Source organism: Terrapene carolina, unplaced genomic scaffold (assembly GCF_002925995.2).
Source record: "Terrapene carolina triunguis isolate 2854851 unplaced genomic scaffold, T_m_triunguis-2.0 Scaffold67, whole genome shotgun sequence".
Lineage (NCBI taxonomy): Eukaryota > Metazoa > Chordata > Testudines > Emydidae > Terrapene > Terrapene triunguis.
Genome location: NW_020664418.1, coordinates 21,685,005 through 21,706,382, shown reverse-complemented (window position 1 = coordinate 21,706,382; position 21,378 = coordinate 21,685,005). Strand labels below are relative to the sequence as shown.

The 21,378-nt window shown below is 39.6% G+C and overlaps 1 protein-coding gene across 1 annotated transcript in view; it reads right to left on the bottom strand.

Annotated features, from left to right (window-relative positions):
* Positions 1-21,378, bottom strand: part of OTUD7A (OTU deubiquitinase 7A) — a 74,423-nt gene that overhangs the window by 11,537 nt on the left and 41,508 nt on the right. The window contains exons 6-7 of the mRNA XM_029910746.1: positions 18,274-18,401; positions 13,863-14,012 (exon numbers count right to left, since the gene is read on the bottom strand). Coding sequence (XP_029766606.1) covers positions 13,863-14,012; positions 18,274-18,401 — 278 coding nt within the window. The remainder of the gene's footprint in view (positions 1-13,862; positions 14,013-18,273; positions 18,402-21,378) is intronic.

Below are 21,378 nucleotides of genomic sequence, written 5' to 3'. Positions count from 1 at the left end.
TATAAAGGTAACATTATAAAGATTGATTAATTTAAATATTTTTCCCAAATTAACTTTGTGATGCATCACGTTACCTAGTGCGAATTGAGAAGTAAAAATTTCCACTCATTCTTAGCATTTACTTCAATGAAAGATCCTTATTATCCTACTGGATTGTTTTCAGGAAAAATCCTAATATCCTAAATTATACACTGTAGATCCTGACTGGGAAAGGACTGGGGTCATTTTCACATGAACCCTAAAAACTACAAGAATTAGACTATTGTGCCTAGAAGTAATAAATAATAGTAATAACGCTCCTTTGCACTTACATAGCGTCTTTCATCAAAGGATTTCAGAGCACTTTACAAACATGTAATTAAGTCTTACAATATCCCTGAGAGGTAGTTAAGCACTGCACACTCAATATGTTTATACATAGCTGCTAAAAACAGGCAATCACCGAGAATCTAGCTCTCCTCAACAGAGAGGCCCTTATAAAATCTGTGACAATGCAGTATTACATGAATAGAGAAAGAGACCAGGTGGATGAGGCAATATCTTTTATTGGACCAACTTATTGGGAAGGATCAATTTCCTTTCAAAAGTACAACCACCCACTGATCCCCTTTACACAGCTTCATCCCTAAGCAAGTTTGCTTCAGGAAGAAGAAAAAGGGTAACAGTAAATATCCTTGACATGTGACACACGACAATTCTCCAGAGCATTTGGCAAGAGGGACTTCCGTTTGTACTTAACACAAAAGATGACATTAAAACTGATATTTATTAAGAAAACTTCAAATATGTCTTCAAATAATGGGAAAACAGAAACAGCTTCTACTGGTAACCAAAGAGTATGCTGACATATTTTTATGTCAAAGAATGTCATCTCTTTGTACTATTCACCTGTCATATCTCTTGGTGCTCAGTGTGGTAAGTCTCTGAATGAAGCATTCTGTCCAAGGTTCACACTGGCTCAGAATTTCTGGCTTTCAGGCAGTGGATTTTAAGCCAGATTCTTGTCTTTTTTCCTAGCAGGGCCCGTCATGTCCTGCTTGGAGAGCTGAGGTTCTCTTCTCCCATGCTACCCTTCCCCTTCCTGTCCTTCAAAGGTTTTGCATCTTAGCATCTTTCATCTTGCGGAAAAGGGCTGGACGTGGCTATGACCTAGTCAGAACTATGTAGAGGCCAAATGTGAATGTGAGCCGTCTTGGACCATGTGACAGCCTTTGACACCATGGACTGCGAGGTGCTGCTTACCCATCTACAAGACCTGACTCTGCTCTCTTCTTTCAGAAGAAATTATTCCCTCTTCCCTCAAAGACCCTCACATGGTGAATCCCACAGGAACTATCGTTTCTCTTATTCATGATCTTCCTAAGGCCATCAGGAAAGATTCTACAGGCTCTGATGTTGCCATCAGTATGTAGATGACACTTAGCTCTATGCCCCATCTTAATAAATGTGCACTCTGTAATTTCCCTAGTGATCCAGTGTTTGAATAAGGGGAGTGGGGGTGGGGAAAGGGTCAAGAGCTGCAGGCTAAAGGCAGAAGTTATATGAGTTGGGAAGAGTGCAGCATTTTGAGGAACTAGCTGAAAAGGTGACCTGCCCCTCCTTTGCAGGAGTCTGTTACCTGGATCAAAGTGGCACACAGATGCAAAATCATGCTTCACAACTCAGTGTTTCTAGACACCCAGGGAGTAACGGCAGACAGGGATGTCTCTCACCTTTGGCTTGTTCAGCTATTGTGTTCATTCCTCTAGGAAGTAGATCTACGAACCACAACCCACATATTTATTACCCTCATACGAATATAACTCTTTCCCCCTTGAATTAATCCTAGGAGCTCAGAAGCTGCAGCTAGATAGTGCAGCATACAGCAGCCCTTGTTCTAAGCAGAGCTGACTGTATGAATACCTCATACCAGTATCTTGTATCGTACATTGGCTGCCAGTGGGTCCATTTCAAAGCGCTCAAGCTCACCTTTAAAGCCCTGAATGGGTGAGAGTCCCCTTATCTCAGGAACTTTCTGCTCCTCATCATGTATCAGATAAAATCATCAATGCAAGAACTAAAAAACTATAAAGAAAAAAAGCTTAAGATGGAGGTGTGTATTAAAATCCAGAAGCTGCACCACAACTGGTAATTTATACAAATATCCATTGAAGTCAGTAACTGGCTAACACACACCAGACCTCCTACAAACCTCTGTAATGAAATGTACCATAAAGATATATTCAAAACTTGCATCTTTGAGCTCATTGTATGAATTTGCTTTGCAGACTTTCATTTCAGAGAGGATTTTCGAATGGTACCTTAGGACTGTTTAGGAAATGGCTCCTTTGTGAAAAGAATTCTCACAGGGGTTGGCTGGCTACTGGTTGTTATTGTTGGTGAGCTGCGAGACAGCTGCCATGTCCATTATGCACAATGCAATTCCCTGCAAAGGCCAAACTGGTTGCCAAGCACCTACCTGAAAAATCCCTTAAACATAAGCCGTTGGAAAGCAGGTGCTCAATGTAGGAGAAAAAGGAAATCAAAGATAGGTGCCACTTAAGGCTCAATGGTTTTACTGAATTGATTTTCCCATCATACGCTTGACATTTAGATTCAGTTTTTTCATTTCTGTATTACGTTTTTAGCACTGCTCTCTAATACCAAGTGTTTCTTCAATACTGCACAAAGCCACCGTATGACACTGTCCCCTTTTGTACAACCTCATCCAAACTTCTACACAGGAGTACCTGACTGGGTGTTCAAGTCTTGGATGAAGATGTTAGAAGAAGGTGTGTTATAAAAGTTTCTTTCCTCCTCACCCTCCTTTTTATAAACATCCTCCTCTCTAACTGCAACCTTGTGCATTTTTGTAGCATGATTATCTTCCAAGCAGAAAGACTTTAGAGACTTGAAAAGCCAGCAGGTTTTGTTGTTGTGTAACAGGGGTATATGCCTTCCTTTGGGAGTTTAAAACACCTCTGCAGCTTTGTCGGTGAATGAGAAACAGTGTCTGGGATTCAAACTCATTTCTCCTAGCACATATCACTTGTAGAGCACCAAGCTGACCGTATAACTCTCCCTGTTTCCTTAGTAAATACGATTCCCTCCAACACAATAGGAACAAACACAAATCTGAGTTCAGTTGATTTCCGCCTAACTTGATATGTTTTTGATTAGCTGTGATTTTGATTTGAAAGCAGAACTAGAAGCTTAATTGGGTATGATTTATTCACAGCAGGCTAGAGCTACAACTTTGATTTTATGCACAAGAAATTCAAAATTATGCATCTTTTCTTCAATGATGGTGCTGGAGCAGCAGTTTGCAGGAATACAGCTGGACAAGATACATTTTAAATCAATGGTTATACAGACTTAAATCAGCTTTCCAACATGGTGCATCTGAAATGGAAAGGAATCCTTTAAAAAATATAGGTAAGAGCTTTCTGTCTATAGAAATTTTCTGTAAGAAGAGTGTTGGTCTTTGAAAGCCACCAAGTTCAGTGTAAAAATGCATCATTTTAATAGTAATTTTAAACTTACTCCTTTTTTTGAAATAAAGTATTAAAAAAACCTAGACTGAGATTTTCAAAACTGCCTACATAATTTGGATGCATTAATGTGAATTGAACTCCAAAATCCCCTATGCATCATTGAAAAATTTCAGCCTAAATGTATTTGTTTGCTGAGGTATAATAATTCTAGTGAAAATAATTTGCACTTTGGGAGGTTGGACTGGATCCTGTCATCCAAGGATCTCAAAGCTCTTCCTAAATATTAACTAAATCTTGCAACACTAGGGAAGTAAGTATTATTGTGCCCATTCTACAGATTGGCAAACAGATACAAAATAGTTACATGACTTTACCAAAGTCACAAGATGAGTCAGGTGTTAATGGAACCAGGAGTTCGGCTTCCAATTGTCTACTGTACTTACTAGGCAACACTCCCACATGAGTATCTGTAAATCCACATTGTCTGCTTGCCACAAATCACAACCTGCAGGATTGTTGGTTTTGCAATTAATTTATTATTGGGCCACTTGTTATCCACAAGTGAAACATTTAAGCTTTAATACCAAAATCTCATGGAAGATATGAAAACTTTGATCCTTTTACATTTAAAAAATATGTTTAAAAATAATATGCTTAGGAGCACCTGAATATCCTCCGCTTAATATCCTGGAGCTCTGAGGCTTTCATCTATACTCCAATCAACTCGTAGCCATGCTTCCCCTTCACTTCTTGTCACTTAACTAACCATTTCAAAATTAACATCAACCAAAGCAGACTTAACATTTATTGTGCTTCCTCTATAATTCTTCACTTTTTAGTGCTGCTTTTTTTTTTTTTTTTTAGAAACCGTAAATGTCAAGGACAATTTTCCAAACTCTGTCAAATTCTTGACATCCATCTCTTTCAGAGCAAGTGAAAGAAGAGTGAGTGAGGAGTGAGTTTGTGGGGGGAGAGCTTGGAGGCAGAGGGACAGGAAGAAGGGAAGGAGTGAAATAGGGGAAAGGCAATGACAGTTTCTTTCCCCTTAAATTTTATACATATTCAGTGGAGCCTCCACAGAGGTGATTACACTAATCAGTGAGATGCAGCTGCCTACTGGAGCGCTCATCCTTGAGAATTAGCCAAAACAGAGAGTAGCAGCAAAGCTGTATAGAATCAATGCAGCAGAACTAAATTATGTAGAAGAGAAATTTCAGAAAGGCGATGTTTTTATACGACAGCAGCAGTGGCTACATCTTGACAGTTTAATCTGTAATATTTTTTAAAGGATTATGACTGAAATTTGCTTTGGTTAAGAGAACTGCATTAAAACCTTTATATAGTTGACATTTTTGCACTTACAGCATATATGCCTTTGCCAAGGCCAGACCTAAACAAAATTTTGGAGGTTTTTTTGTTTTGGTCTCTCTTTTGTTGAGGGATCACTGGTAAATAAATACAATTGGAAAGCTTAGAAAAACAAACACAATTATAGCTAGCAAACTAATGTGAAAAGCAACCGCAAATCAATTAAAATAAACTAAACTGTCCACTTTTCTGGTTTCCCCAAAAGTTCACAGACCCTGTCAAGTAATTAACACTAATCTTTCTAAACTGATCAGAGAATTTGTGGGGTGTAAGCTACACAGAATCACAGGAGCTATTTACTTCATAGTGTCTCCTTGTAACATTTAAATCAAAGGATGCTTTGAGCTATGTTGGGAGTAGAGCCATTACATTTATCCATTTACAGGAAATCAGGCTTTATAAAAAGAGTTACTGTGCCTTTGAACTGACAAATTCATGAATAAAGGCTTTTAGGAATAATCAGCTAAACACCCATGATTAAAAGAATTTCAATGTGACAGTTGCTTATTTCACAGTAACAGTCTAAAAATCAAGAGACACATTTTTAGTTGTCTCCTCCTGACTCCCCCAAGAAAAGTATCTTCAAATAACTTGAAATTGATCTGATGAAGAGAGGGAATCAACTTCAGATGGGAATCTCTATCACCCCTGTGCTACAAAAGCACTGGGGCTTTCACATTCAAATAAAAAACAAACAAAAATGCCCCCAGCGTTTGACTTCACATTTGTGGCTTGTATATATCTTCTGTTATTATTGTGTCTCATCCTAACACAAAATATTATTGTGTGAAGATCAAAGGAGACGGGAAAGAGAGCCCTCTGTAGTAACAATCACATCCACCAGCTACCTCAAAAGTCAGTCATCAGACCCTTGAAATCCTCCATCTGCTCTGTGAGGTCTCCAAGTGAACCATCTTAAGGGGTGAATGACACAGCCCATTCCCCAGGCAGACGGTATTTTGGCCACTTGAGAACAAAGGCTATCACCATTATAAACAGATTTTTGTGGTTGTTACTCTGGGTAGATTCTTCATTGAACAAATAATATTTGCCATCCTAGGTTAATTATTCACAATTGAACTGCTATTTATAAACTACTATTTATTCCACCAGTAGTGAATCAGTGTTTGTTTCTCTGATCTTTGACCTGTCTAGTTAGAAATGCTTCTTCCCACCACTGATAAAGAATATAAGAGGGGGAGGTGGTTCTAACGAAACAGTAAGCCTCTAGAGTAATGGATTGTATTTAGCTGAACTTCATACAATGAAACTTTTCATGGACAGTTTCTTTGCAGGTAGAGGTGTCTTTCAAATTGCACAATAGCTCAGTTACAACCTGGTGCCAAGTCTGTCATGAGTCTGAATGAGATAGTGTTCATCCAGGTAGCTGTATGTAGAGTAGGATGATAACCTCTTCTGCACTCAGATCTACTAAAAGAAACTAACTGGAATTCTGACTCAACTAATCACTAAGGGCTCGCTTCTGTGGCAGAACAGAGCTTTACTAAATGCAGAACCAAAGAGGTGGGGAGCAAAGATGTCTACCACTAAGCCACATTTATGTTCCCCTGATAGTACGGCTGGTGACACACCAGGCTGGTCTGGTACTTCGCATAAGCTAGAGCAGTAGGGGATCATTACAGTAGCCAGGAATTACTAGAGCATAGGGAAACTCTTGCCATACCCTGTTTGATCGATCAATGCTCCCAACACTGTGGCCACTATGGGAACTGGTGTAGGAGCTGTTATGCTACTGGAGACTTCCGCACAGGAAGAATCCTCAAGTGAACAAGACCAGCTGCTTTGTGCTGATGGAATGTCACAAAGCACCTGGAATAGTGGCCAGGATCTGGCCCATAGTAGAAAAGGCAACTGTTCTATTTTATATTCCATCCAAGCGTGTCTACAAATAAGTGTACAGTGAGTGGGCCTGTTTAAGCATTCAAAAGTCAGAAAATGACAAAATGAACATTTCACACACAACCTTAACTCTGCCCTTGTGTTTCTGTATGATATAATGTTAATTATACAACATACTCTTTTTCAATTAATGCAATAAAATATCATATTGTTTCTTGCATAGTACTAGGAGCAGATCCTGGAAACACTTGCCACTGGGCATAATGCTGACTACTGTGACTTGGCTTCAGTGGGACCATTCATAATAGCTAGTGCTATGCCCAATAGCAAGTATTTGCAGGATTGGTTCTTTAATACACATATGTAGCAATTTGTAATAGTGCAAGTATACACTAATGGAAGCAATTTTAATTGTCATGATGTTCCCACAAAACTTTGTAATTATTATTATTAGTTATTATTTGTACCACCCATCATGACTAAGATCCCTGGTCATGGACTGGACCCCACTGTGTAAAGTGCTAAACACAGAACAGAAAAAAAAAGGCCCTCCCCCAAAGAGCTCCCAATCTAAGTTGTCTTAGACTTTTAATGTGATAACTTCTTTTGTCACATTGTTTATTTCTAGTGATTTTGCCAGCACCTGTACTCTCCATTCTGTTGTCAGCCAGCAGCAAATGTTTCTGGGTCCAGTAAAAAGATTGAAGAAAATATGCCCAAATTTTCAAAAGTGGCCTCTATCTGTGGATGACTTAGCTTCCAGGATTTAATAGTTCAGACCAAAATTTATAAAAAAGAATAACTCAAAATAATTTCTGTACATTTTGCAAAAGACATTAAAATGTGTTTGATGGCTCCCATTGGAGGAAAAACCATTTATATTATTTCATAAACAAAAGAATCCCCATTTTTATTACATATTTGAGGACTTAAGTAGGAGTAAGTAGTACATTGGCATTATGCTGACCTTCTGAACGGGGGTGAATTTTACCCTCTTCACATAGATGAGTTTTGCATGTGAAAATTCTATATGTACAAAGAGATATTTGTAAAATTGTATTGTACTGATCTGTCAAGCTGTAATCCATGTGGCATTTACAAAAACAGAGTCCCTTTTCATTATAACAAAAGCAGGTATCCATTATCAACTTTGAGGAAAACTGCATTTGCACCATTAACCAGATGCCAGTTCTTGTCCAGGCTGCAGGCATTAGCTAAGAACTGCCAACTCATAGCTGAAGACCAAATCAGTTCACCTAGATGTTAGTTTTTGCTCAAAATAGGTATTATCTTATAATAATGTATTCAGTGTTCAGACTCTATGATATGCTTGTAAGTTGCTGCATGCATTTATCTCACCTGTAATGTCGGTATTCCATGCTATAAGAAAATATGTAAGTTTTGCTTTATAGCTTTGCAAAATGTTTGCTCTGAACTCGTGAACCCAGGCATTGGAATCGTCCCCCCTGCCCATCCAAGAGGACTATCAAAATTTAAGTAGGCCATTATAAGACAAAAACTTTGTTAACTGCCCTATCCACCCATGGAGAAGTACATGCAGAAGGCCTTGTCCTATCGCTTTCAACGCTGGAAGAGGGAAATAAAAATAGTTGATACGAAGATTTTTCATCTCCTTGCTGTTTGAACTCTCACAGGGCCAGAGAAGCCAAAGTGAAGCCAGAGATCCTGGGGGTTTCCTCTAGGGTCTGTCCTAAAAGACACTTTGAATTGACAGTTCACTACAACTCTGTCACTTTTAGGATTTAGAGGATAACTCATTTGTGTGTATATGTTTGCTTGCTTTAACCTGTAAATAACTCATTTCTTTTCCTAATTAATAAACCTTTAGATAGTTTACTACAGGATTGCCTACAGGAGTTGTCTTTGGTGTAAGATCTAGGGTATCAATTGATCTAGAGTAAATGACTGGTCTTTTTGAACTGGTGTAGGAGCAGGATTTTATAATTGTACTATGAGAATTTAATCTATGATTTGATTTCATCCTGCCAGCCACCCTTTTTGAATAGCAGAAACAGGGGCGGCTCTATGTGTTTTGCCGCCCCAAGCACAGCAGTCAGGCGGCTTTCAGTGGCGCGCCTGCGGGCGGTCCGCTGGTCACGCCGATTCGGCGGCATTTCTGCGGGAGGTCCGTCGGTCCTGCGGCTTCGGCGTACCCGCCGCTGAATTGCCACCGAATCCGCGGGACCGGCGGACCTCCCGCAGGCATGCCGCCGAAGGCAGCCTGACTGCCGCCCTCACAGGGACCGGCAGGCTGCCCCCTGTGGCTTGCTGCCCCAGGCATGCGCTTGCTGCTCTGGTGCCTGGAGCCGCCCCTGAGCAGAAAGGAATGACCCTCTGGAACTATGGGATTCTGTTTCCCATATGGATTACAAATTGGGCCCTTTTTAATTCTTTGTTTTAAGGTTTAGTTAGTAAGAGGCAGGATCCTGTATTGTGTCTATGTTAAGTAGATTAGGGGAACGTTGAAGGCCTGGGCCTCAATGTGAATTGTTTTGGTTATAAACTTAGCAAGGTTTAATTTACAATGTCTTTTTGCTCGATATAAAATACTGCTGTTTGTATTCTCAAAGGTCTCTGTAAAAGATTGTTTGTGTGAATGAGGAATGCATGCATGAGGAAAAGATAAGGTGTGAAGGCCATTGTTAACCAGATGGTCAAGAAAGGAGGAGCGAAGACACTTATCATGACTTCTTGATGCCAGAGAACCATCAACGAGCATCCATGATTGAGGAAGGGCAGATTGACGACCCTGAGGTGGAGGCTGGCACACCTAAAGACAATGGATTAAATCAAATCGGGGACATGATGACCCTCTCGGAGGTGTTTTGGAATGTTTACATCAAAAGATAACACCAATTAAGGAGTAACCGGTCATAAACTGACACAGCAAAATCCATAAACTTCAACAGAGAAAAAAGACTATAAGAACAGAGTGCTTTGCCATGGGGTTTGGGTTCGTCTTGCCACACTCCAGGAGCATCGGATCGCGACCGACAGAGCCCTGCTCCCCTCTGCGACCAATCTGGCTGGCCACTAGATTGATCCAGACTCTGGACTGGTAACTATAAACATCAACTGGCAGGACTGTGTGCATGGTGTGTGTGTGTGTGTGTGTGTGTGTGTGTGTAACTGAAAAGCATATGCTAACTGCTGTATTCTCAATAAATGGGGCGTTTTTCCCTTCTCCCCTATAAAAGATCTTGTGTGCTTCTTATAAGTATAACACTGGAAGCAACCTGAATATTGTGTGATTTTTTGATGTAAGTGAACATTTATCACTAAGTCCAGTTTGCTTTGGTGGCAAGATAGACTGAAGAGTCTAAGGGAACTGTCTGTAACTGCATGGCGAGACTGTTAAAGTGATCTAGGAGTTCACATATGTTACTGGCTTGGTGAAATCTAAAACCAGTTTGGGTTGTCTGTCCTGTTTTTGACAGTCTGCCCTGGTCATGAGCCACTATAGACATGGTCATGAGCCACTATAGATAGCGTAACAATCAACTTTGAGGAAAACTGCATCTTGCACAATTAAATGGCACCTAACATGTATCGTCAGGGATCAGACGAAGTGAGGTCTGAAATGAATGCTGTAGTACTAATGTCAGGAGGATATCTTTGTACATGTCACTTAGAATGGTGAAGAATTGCTGTTGGTGGCTAACTGGTTAAACTTTCAATGTTTAGAAATAATTACCATCTGTAGAAGAGCAACTTGATATTTTCATAAGAGCTGATTTCATATGAAAGTTTTATAGTTCAGTATAAAATATTGCCTCTATCTAGTGGCTGTTTGGGGAAAACTAGAATTGTTTAATGTTTTACCACAATTTTTCCTATTCATGATAGTGTATTGTAACTCCCCCAACCATTCCCCCCCCCCCAAAATTCAATTAGAAATTCTCAAGGTACATACATGTCCAAGTGGTTATAACTGCCTGTACATATGGATTTAGGTGATTATGTGTGCACAAGCCAATGAACAGTTATCTGCATAAATGTTCCTTGCACGCACAGTTGCTGTAACTACATGCAGAAGCACGGTAATTGTCGTCGCACATGCACACAGCTTGCACATGTATGAAAATTTGAACACAGTGTTCAAAGGCAACATAAATAATTTCATGTAAACTAGCAAAATGAAAGCTGCCACTTTTTTTCCCCAGCAAAGGGATATATAAGTTGATTGATGACATGTATTTTTGCCATATGGACATCTGCAACATCTGCGTACATACGTGAGCTGTGTCACAAACCATAAACCAATTTCCATTCTGGTTTAACAATCAGAAAGTTGCTGTTGACGTGCTATACATTTTCCTCAGACTACATGGTACCCTCCAAAAGCGTAACTTAAACAGTCAATGAGAGGCGCTGGCTATTACAGATGGCATTGGATTGGGAGGGTGAGCCACACCAAAGTGCAGGCTGGACCATTTCAGCCCTTCCTGGCTACGGGACTGTTGAAGTCCATGGGATTGGCCAGTGGACTGCCATCCATAAAAGGCAGAACAGGGAGGAAGCAGGCGTCTTTCTGCTCTACCCCTCACCATCATGCAAATCCCACCCTCTCTTCCATCATTTGCGTTCCTGATTGGTGTGGTATCAGTCTCAATCAGCAGAAATGTCTGCACTTGCTGAGTAAGTGTGAGTTTTGCGATTCACTTAACTGATGGTTTGTTTCACAAGATCACACATTTTGGTGAGTCGTCCTTGCAGCTGGGGTTAGATTCCCCTCAATGGGGACAATATTACTGGGGTCTGTGGGGAAAGGCTTTCCTGAACCTGCAGAGATCAGGATGCACTAATGGTCTTTCCTCTGAATTAAGCTTTACCTTTCCATCAGTACCGAGGAAGAATGGACTTGTGAGGAGGCCTGAGCACTCATGAGACTGGGTGGATTCATTGGGCACCACCCTGCATGAAGTTACAAGCTTTGGAATAACATGGGCCCAGTAGGGCCTCAGGTTTAGGCTAGATGGTTGAGCCTGCAACGTGTTAGGATGCTCTAGTTAAAGAAACCTAAGAATTTTACTACTGAAAGGGTTTACCATCTTCCTATTTCTAACTGTAATGGGAAACACATATGCAGCAGGAGAATGGCTACAAAAAGTCAGCAGAGAATTACCCTGGCACAGGAGAAATCCCAGCTGGCACAGATGTGCCACATCTAGGTCTGCACTAGCTATCCCATCACCCCAAGAATAGGGTTTGTGCTGTGGAAAAGAGGGATGTGGTGGAATTAGGCCTATCCTCCACTAGCATATGGTCCATTAAGGACCCTACACCAGTGTCATAAACATACAGCTAAGGGTAGCATAAAATCCCTCCTTACCCTGTAAAGGGTTAATCCTTCCTTTACCTGTAAAGGGTTAAGAAGCTCAAATAACCCTGGTTGGCACCTGACCAAAAGGACCAATAGAAGTGACCCAGAGAGAACACAAAGGAACACAAAACAAAAAACTTCCCCTAGAAGACACTTTCAAATCTGTGGGGGAAGGTTTTTGTTTTGTGTTCCTTTGTGTTCTCTCTGGGTCAGCGAGGAACCAGGGCAGGGAAAATACAGCTCCCTAAGCCATATCTGAACTAAGCATCTAATATTACAGAACTAGTAAGTAATAGCAAGGAAATGCGTTAGATTATCTTTTGTTTTAGCTTGTGAATTTTCCCTGTGCTAAGAGGGAGGTTTATCCCTATTTTTGTAACTTTAAAGTTTTGCCTAGAGGGGAAATCCTCTGTGTTTTGAATCTGATTACCCTGTAAATTACCTTCCATCCTGATTTTACAGAGGTGCTTCTTTACTTTTCTTTATAATAAAGTTCTGTTTTTTAAGAATCTGATTGTGGTTTTTAGTGTCCTAGAAACCCAAGGGTCTGGTCTGTGCCCACCTTAGTTACTCTCAAGCCTTCCCAGGAAAGAGGGTGAAGGGGCTTGGGGGGATATTTTGGGGAAACAGGAACTCCAAGTGGTTCTTTTCCTGAATCTTTGTCTAACTCACACGGTGGTGGCAGCAGTACTCATCCAAGGACAAGGAAGGATTTGTGCCTTGGGGAAGTTTTTAACCTAAGCTGGTAGAAATAAGCTTAGGGGGTCTTTCATGCGGGTCCCCACATCTGTACCCCAGAGTTCAGAGTGGGGAGGGAACCTGAAAAGCAGAGACTTGCATTAGAACAGCTGAGCAGATACCCTAAGCATTGTTGAGGCTGGTGCAGATTGGCATTCAGGGTCAGGGAGCCATGACCAGCTCCTCAACTCTTGATGTAGGATTGAATCTGGCACTAAGATTCTTCTCATTCTTAGCCCAATATTTCAACAGATTGAAACCTAGTATACAAACGTATGGTAAAATATCTTTATACAGCTGCTATCACTTTTTTTTTTGCAGAAGAACAGATGTCAGCAAGTGGATCAGAAATAAAAATTTTAACTGATTTTTTAAAGGAAAAATATGTTTAATACACAACTCAAAAGATACTTTTCATTAGGGGTATGTCTACACCTCAGTCGGGAGGTGTGACTTTAGCACACAGCAAGACCAAAGCTAGCTCCAGTAACAATAGCAGTGTAGCCATGACTAGCATGGTCCAGCTTCTAGCCATTTACCCAAGGTCCTGGGCAGGGCTGTATTCAGGAAACTAGCCTGGGCCACCACCCATTTTGCCCTGACTACACTGCTATTGGAACTTGATCTAGCTTTGATCTAGCTAGATCAAAACTAACTTGGCTATGAGCTCCTCCATGAGCTGCAATCATATCTCCTCATCGCAGTGTAGACATACCCTATGTAAGCTTTCAATCACAACCGCGTGACCCACTTTTCATCTTCAGAACACTTTACTAACTCTAATTAATGAATGCCTTCAGGATCCCTAGTGTAAGACAGGTAAGTAGTATCTCATTTCCATATATGTAAGCTGACACAAAGGGGTTAAGAGCACGTCAGAGAGAGAAAATCAGTATTAGAGCAAAGATTAGAACTCAGGAGCTCTTGGCTCCAGTCTTGTTCTTAGATGATTAAAATGAGTCTACCCAGTAAAATCCAATGGGTGCAGTTTCCTTTTAGATAGATAAAAACCAGCAATTAGCACTTTGCATTCCACTCCACCACAAAATATTGACTAGATAGGAAATTTCTCAGCATACCTTGTTCTCTCTGTTGATCTTTTTGTTCCATGGATACAAGAGCAGAGAAATGCGCTTGATCATAAGCCAGGACAAGAGGTGAGCAGTGACATCGGTTAGGTGGAACTTCCAATGGCAAGTAAATTCCTCCAAATGGGATAGGTGCAAATGCTGCAAAGACAGATGCAAGATTTCTTGAAATAAACAAACAATAAAAAATGGGATGGAGAGAGTAAATGGACCCTGAAATTATTTATATAATTTATACCAGTTACTACTCAACATTATCAGAGCTACATGTGGGTTTCAGCAGGCAGTGTTAAGTGAGGGGAAAACCTAATTCTTTGGTGTTGAAAATAGTCTAAAGAACAGTTTAAGTCTCATGGTAAAATTTTAAAGGAATTATCAATTTAGAAATAATTATGAAACAATTCTGTTCCTGTCCCAAATTCTCCCCTAATTGCAATGGTTTATTAGTGAAGATGTAACTGTATAACAACAGGATCTTCATGTCTGATACACATGAGCAGAATTGAATTTTCCATGGAATATTTTTAGTTACAAGGAAAAGTTTCTCATTATCGGCACCAAACATGCGGTATCAATTTTTTTTTTTGGCAATGTAGTCTGATTATATCCTTGGCTACTAGATTTCTTTGCCAAACAGATTTTCTTTGATTACTGTTGCATATGTAGTGCTCATTTACAATTTGTTATGAGTATTGTCTCTGCAAGGGGAGAGTTCAAGTGTTTGTGTTCCTTTTTCCTTTGTGTTCTTTGATATTTCATTCAATTATTGTATATTGGGGAAGGATTTTTTCTAAGCCCTGTTCATGTATTGATTTGGCCAACTTATTATCATCATATATTACATTTTCTAGTTTTTTTGTTAAAGTGGCAGAGGTTTTAGAGAATGGGTGCCTGAAAATTTAAAGTATCTGTGACTCTCTGTACCTCGGGGAACATCCTACACCCCCATGTTCATCTTTATAAAATGATTGTGTGGTATTCAATGCAAAGTTTGTCATGTGTGGTCTTTGGAAGGCTCATGATGCACTGAGCCTGGTTGTTATAGTGATGTTATAGTAATTGTTACAGTAATGTTATAGGTTATAATTTCATGTATACATTATGGGGCTGAAAATGTATCATCATGGCTTAAAGCAAGCCCAGGCAAAAACTCTCCAAGAACGAAGAGGCAGTTCACACCTCATCAGGGCAGGTATGGGACAAACCCAGCCCAGCCTCACAGGAACAAAGGACGCTGGCCTAGGCAGCAACAAAAGAATCTGTTAGACTTTCGAGGGAGTCACCCCCCTTCCTTTGGTCAGTTTGGAACTGCAATGAGGTAATGGTCACCTGACTCTGAAGGGGAGGGGGCAAAGCCAAGAGGGAAGAAAGGACATGATAAAAGGGAGAGACATTTGCCATGCTCTCTCTCACTCTCTTCCACCCACATTTACAGACACCACACCAAGCGACTGAAGCGCTGATCAAAGGGGAGAGCCTGGCTGAAGAGCAACCAGCCAACCTGTGGTGAGAAGCATTTAAGTTTGTAAGGGCATTGAAAGGGTTAAAATCAGCTCAGAATGTGTTTTGCTTTTATTTCATTTGACCAAATCTGACTTGTTGTGTTTTGACTTATAATCACTTAAAATCTATCTTTATAGTTAATAAATCTGTTTGTTTATTCCACCCGAAGCAGCGCATTTGGTTTGAAGCATGTCAGAGACTCCCCTTGGGATAACAAGCCTGGTACATATAAATTTCTTTGTTAAATTGACAAACTCATATAAGATTGCAGCGTCGAGCAGGCATAACTGGACACTGCAAGACGGAGGTTCCTAGGGTTGTGTCTGGGACCGGAGATATTGGCTAGTGTCATTTGGTTACATAAGCCAAGGGGCAGCTTACATGCCAGAGGCTGTGCATGAACAGCCCAGGAGTGGGGGTTCTCACAGCAGAGCAGGGTAAGGCTGGCTCCCAGAGTCAAGGATTGGAGTGACCTAGCAGATCACCGGTCCAGATAACACCAGAGGGGAACGTCACAGTACCAATTAATGTATTATTATACAGGAGCCTCGTTATTTTACAGAGGCTCTTATACTATACATGAGACAGTAATGCAAGTCATAAGTTTCATATAACTATAACATTCAGAACAATATCCCATTAAGCAGTGACTAAACACCTTTTTTTGCCCCCACAAAACCACAAATCATTTCTCATGGAAAGGTAAACATGGTCTATTGGTCTGAGTAACAGACTAGCAGCTAGGAATTCCTGAATTCTAAATCCAGCTCTGAGAATGACTCCCTCTGTGACTTTAGAAAAATCACTTTATCTCTGCCACAGTGTGCCCATCTGTAAAACGAGGATAATTAATAACACTTACCTACTTCACAGCTTGGTAGGAGGCAGCAAAGATGAATTAATGTTTGCAAGGCACTCTGAAGAGGAAAGTACTATCTACGTGTTAAACACTGTTAGTTTTCAAGCCTGCCCCAGTTAAACTCATATTTCAACACTTGTTTTACATTAGTAACACAAAAATGTGGGAAAAAGTATGGAAAAATCTGCACCAGGAAAAAAATACTTTTTTATGTGATGATCTATTTAACTGTGCATTATTCGCTTTACAATATAGGCAGGGATGCTAGCACTGCCTATTCATAAGATTAAACCAACACTTCCCAGGATAAGAGCTTGTTTTTGGTTGCCTATAAGTTTGGCAAACTATAATCATTTGAGCTGAAATTTCACATGCTGGGTGACTGTCAGGCTAAGATGTTTGATAAATTTTAGCCAAAATGGTTCAGAAATTTCCAAGAATGAGGCGAGGGAAAATATATATAGTTTTATCCAAGTGTATAAGTCTTTACAAAAATTGCAGTTCATGCTTGCTCATGGCAAAGTGTGTGCTTCATACCCTCTCCCTCTCCCCAGTGCTGGTCCACATAGAGAATGACAGCCTGCTACTGCCATCACTTATGCTGTTACCTCAAGTGGCAGAGGTTTGGGGGGTGGATTTAAAGGTTCTAGCTCTGCTCTGAAAACTATGTTAAGAGAACACTATTAAGATTGCAAGTTAGGAAATACCATAATTAAGGTTGTCTGGCCGTGGGCATGTGTGAACAGTGATTTTTCAAAGGCTTAGAACTTCGCCAAATTTGGGTGGATTTAGATGGGGATGGCAAAAGGCACTTCTCTGACACTAAGGCCAGCCCTGCCAAATTTCAAATCCCTGCTCCAAAGCATAAGGGTGTTAGAGCTTCTCAAAGAAGAGATCACTAGAATTTTTTTTAACATGGGCAAACAATACAGGTCCGCCCAGCTTCGTTCTCAGAAACAGCCAAACAAATTTAGCTGAAATTTTCCAAAAGAATTCAGCCTAAGGCAGACACTCAGCATGGAAAATTTTAGCCTAAGTGGTTATAGTTTGGCAAAGTTATAAGCAACTGTAAACAGGGGCTTATAGTGGGAATTTTGAGATGACATTAATAATAAGTGTTACTACATACAAAGACCCATCATGGGATAACATATGCAAAAACATTCAGAAAAAAATAGGACTATAATAGGAACTGCGCAAATTATTCATAGTGAATAGTTTATTGGATTAACTTCACTTTTTTATGTGCAAACAAATTGAACTTTATAAATGTGTTCATTACTTGAAATGGTTCAAACTACTTTCTCAGAACACATTTTAGTGCACGAATTGTTTGCAAACTATTTGATTTGATGATACATTGCACAATTCACTATTTAGTGGTTTGTTATTGGTGTCCTAATTCACATGGTACAGTCCACATGAATTGCAATATTTGCCTACCCTCTTTTAGTAAGTCAATAGGAAAATATAAAAAGTTGATCTATCCTTAAAAATGTATTTAGACCCGGGAGTTGATCCAAAGCCCATTGCAGTCAATGACTTCAATGTGCTTCAGATAAGCCATACAACTATAGAATGTGTTTTTAAATTCGGTGACTTTTATATTAAACAAGGGCTTAAACTTTAGAAGGAAATGCATACGAAGGAAAAATTAAAAAGAAGCATAAACACTGATAGAGAAATGATGATTGCAGAGTATGGAAGGAGAAAAGAATACAGCAGAATTAGAACTTTGCTAACAGAGCTTGATTGCCCTATAAATCTGTTATGGATTCCCTGAATTTCAATATTGTTTTTAAAATGGGGCAAATGTTTACAGTGCTGTATATGGTTTTAGACACATGAATCAAGTCACATGAAAGATGATGGGCTCCACAGACCTAAAATCCCTGAAATGCTCTGCACTGGTACCCCTCGTTTATGGACATTATAATAAAAAGACTGTTATAATGGACAAATGTGTTGTGCTCTAAAATTCTTTTGCTACTACATTTATTTGTTTTAGCTAGGTGCATAAAGTGCTAATGAAAAACTTACCTTCTCCCCCTGAGTCTCTTAACATTGTGTCTGCTACAACAACAATTGGTCTTCTCAATATATGTGCTAAGACAAAAACGTGGAACTCTTCTAAACTCTCATACACTGGATCTTCTGAATTATCAACTCTGGAAAACATAGCACAATGACCTCAGCTGATCAACTTACAAATGAAGATTTCCCCCCCCTCAAGGTTATTATAATAGACAAATAGAAAGAGAACTAGCAATGACACATGGAACCTTTTCTCTTTCAGTCTTCATTTCAAATTCAGGTTAGATTAGTAGTGATTGAAATCTTTACCATCTGATATATTTTGGTAGCCACCAGTTTCATGTGATTCTCAGCCAAGCTCCTAGTGGATGGTCGTCCCTATCACTAAAATTACCATCACCTTTGGCATCCTCTGTAGAGAAGCCAAGGCTGGAGAGTCAAGTATTCCCCCACACCTCCAAGGTAAAGGTTGAGGCACATTGGTACGGCAGTGTAGGAAGCTGGCACTTCTGTTACCAATGTCATACCTGCCTTGTGGAGAGAGGACTTCAGTGTCTACACCTGTGCCTCTAAGTCTTTTAATCAGTATCAAAATATGCACAAAAAAGAAAATAAAAACAAAGAAAAAACTAGGGTGTGGGTCGGGAAGAGATGAGGAATCTCCTTCAAATTAATTTTCTTGTCCATTTACTGACCAGCTTTGACATTTGTTTCTGAAGTCATACAAAAAAGAAGCAATGTAAGCAGCTCACATTTAAGACAAGAGATCATGAAAGTCAAAATGCTGTACAGGACTACAGAATAAACTACTGAACATCTGACTCCTTCATTTATGGTGACCTCGTAATGCGTCTGATCTAGCTCCTACTGAAGTCAATGGGAGTCTTTCCATTGACTTTGACATGAGCTAGATTGAGCTCGGAGTACTATATACAGTGCAGTGACAAAACCTCGTGTTGCACTAGCAGAATAAAACAAATATCAAACTAAGAGCAATTCTTAAGTCAAAATATCTGGTCATTAATGTTTTTGCTTTTACAGAAATTTTTTAAAAAATGCAGCTTTAACCAATTTTTTCCCCAGTCTATATTTTGAACATTCAACAATAGCCTAAGTAGCTCTAAAACTCATCCAGCATCATAATGAGAAAGTAACTTAAAATAAAGTTTGGAAAATGTCATGCATGAAAAGAAAGGAATTTAGAAAAACAATGCAAAATTTAATTGGAGGTCAATTTATGCTCTTGAGCACTTGAAAAGACTTCTACATGTCAGCTTTTTCTCCTTTCATATTTTATATACAATTAAGCTTATTTTAATGATACCAGAAAGAAAGTTATAATACTTTCTCTACATGATGAAAGAGCAGAATGGCCTTTTAACATCTAGCTGCCCAAGAAAGGGGAGTTATTTGGTAATATTTCACAGTTGTTGTTGATATGACATTTTGTGTCTAAGTAAGAAGATAATTCTGTACATCAGATCATATCCATTACTAGACCAGAGTCCTTAACTTCAAAGGTGGCCAAAATGAACAAATTGCCTACAAAAAGATCTTGGAGAAGACAAGTACGCAGATGATACTGTTAGCAAATTAGAATGATGTCAATCCTATCTGGGGTGATCTTCAGACAGTTTCTGTTCTACTCATAATCTCATGTCTGAAAGGCACCAGCAATGACAGAGAATGGAAAATGCCATAACTGCTGGACATCCATTAGAAGAGACAAATGAGGAATCTAGGTGCCATGTGCATTGCAGTGAAAACCTAGATTAAATTTCCTAATCACTGTTACCCAAGAGAATTATAGAGTACAAAGCTTAGGCAAGCAGCAAAAATTACATCTACAATGCTTGTGACACATAAGGTGAGACTTGTAATTTATAATTGCTCAATCGAGCACCCAGGTCAGTACCTATAAGATTCATACAAGGTCCATATACTGATAGCTAGTAGTATCAAGTGCCGCAAGGACAAAAGTTAACATGACAAATAGAAAGCATTAAACCAACATCTACATCTAGAGGGTCATACATATTCCTGAGAATGTCATTTCAGAAATCTAAACAACTTTGTAAAATTACTTTTAAAAAAAGAAAGATTTGTGGTACCAAAAATGAATTAGACTCCCCCAAATACATATTTTCAAAGATTCTACATTGTTCACATACATGTATATATACCGTACATATGTATGTGTACACAAACACAAATGTTTTCATCGTATTGAGATACAGGGTGGAAAGTATACAGCACACTCAAAACCAAAAATATTCTGGCATCTAGCAGCCCAGAAGTTGCAGCAGCAACAGGGACATAGTATATTAAAGACTAGGGGCCAGCATCTTCTAGATCTTTAATACTGCCCTAAAATGCCAGTCATCGAATGCCACAGACATCTGGTTTTCCCTTAAATTAGCACTGAGGATCTGATACAAAGCCCACTGAAGTCAATAAAAAGCCTCCCATTGACTTCAGTGAGTTTTCCATCAGGCCTTTAGTCTCTCCAAGACAAAAGTTGGAGCTACAAGTGGTCAGCACCTTCGCAAATAAGGCCAAAAAGGTTTTTCATTTGTTGTACACATGGATTAATCTCTGATCCAGACTTCAAGAACAAAGCTATCATATGTTCTGTTCTGCAGATAAACTAAGCCCTTTATTCGACTTGGCTGAACTCTGTCTTGGAGGCCATTCAGTCACCACAATAGTAAAAACTACTGAAAATTTTACATAAGTTTGTATTTCCTCCGTCTGCAGTTTTTCTAATAGTATTGTTGTTTTCTCCTCCCTACTAACCCTCATGTCATTAAGTCATTTTGAATCCTCGACTTGTGTTATGTCTGGCACATTAGTGGGCAGAGAAGTTGTCAGCAATGGAGGTAGAAGGGAATAACACAATACATTAAAAACCTGAAGATGATAGGCAAGAAGGGAGAGAGACAGTCAGAGAGGAAATTATACCCAGCTAATTGATTGTTATTTAAAACATACACAGCATATAGATTCCATGATGAGTCAGACCTATGACAAATTAACATTGGCACTGCAGCCTAGACATTCTCCCAAACTAACAGTGGAATGCGCTATCCTGTGTAATAGGGCACACATTGT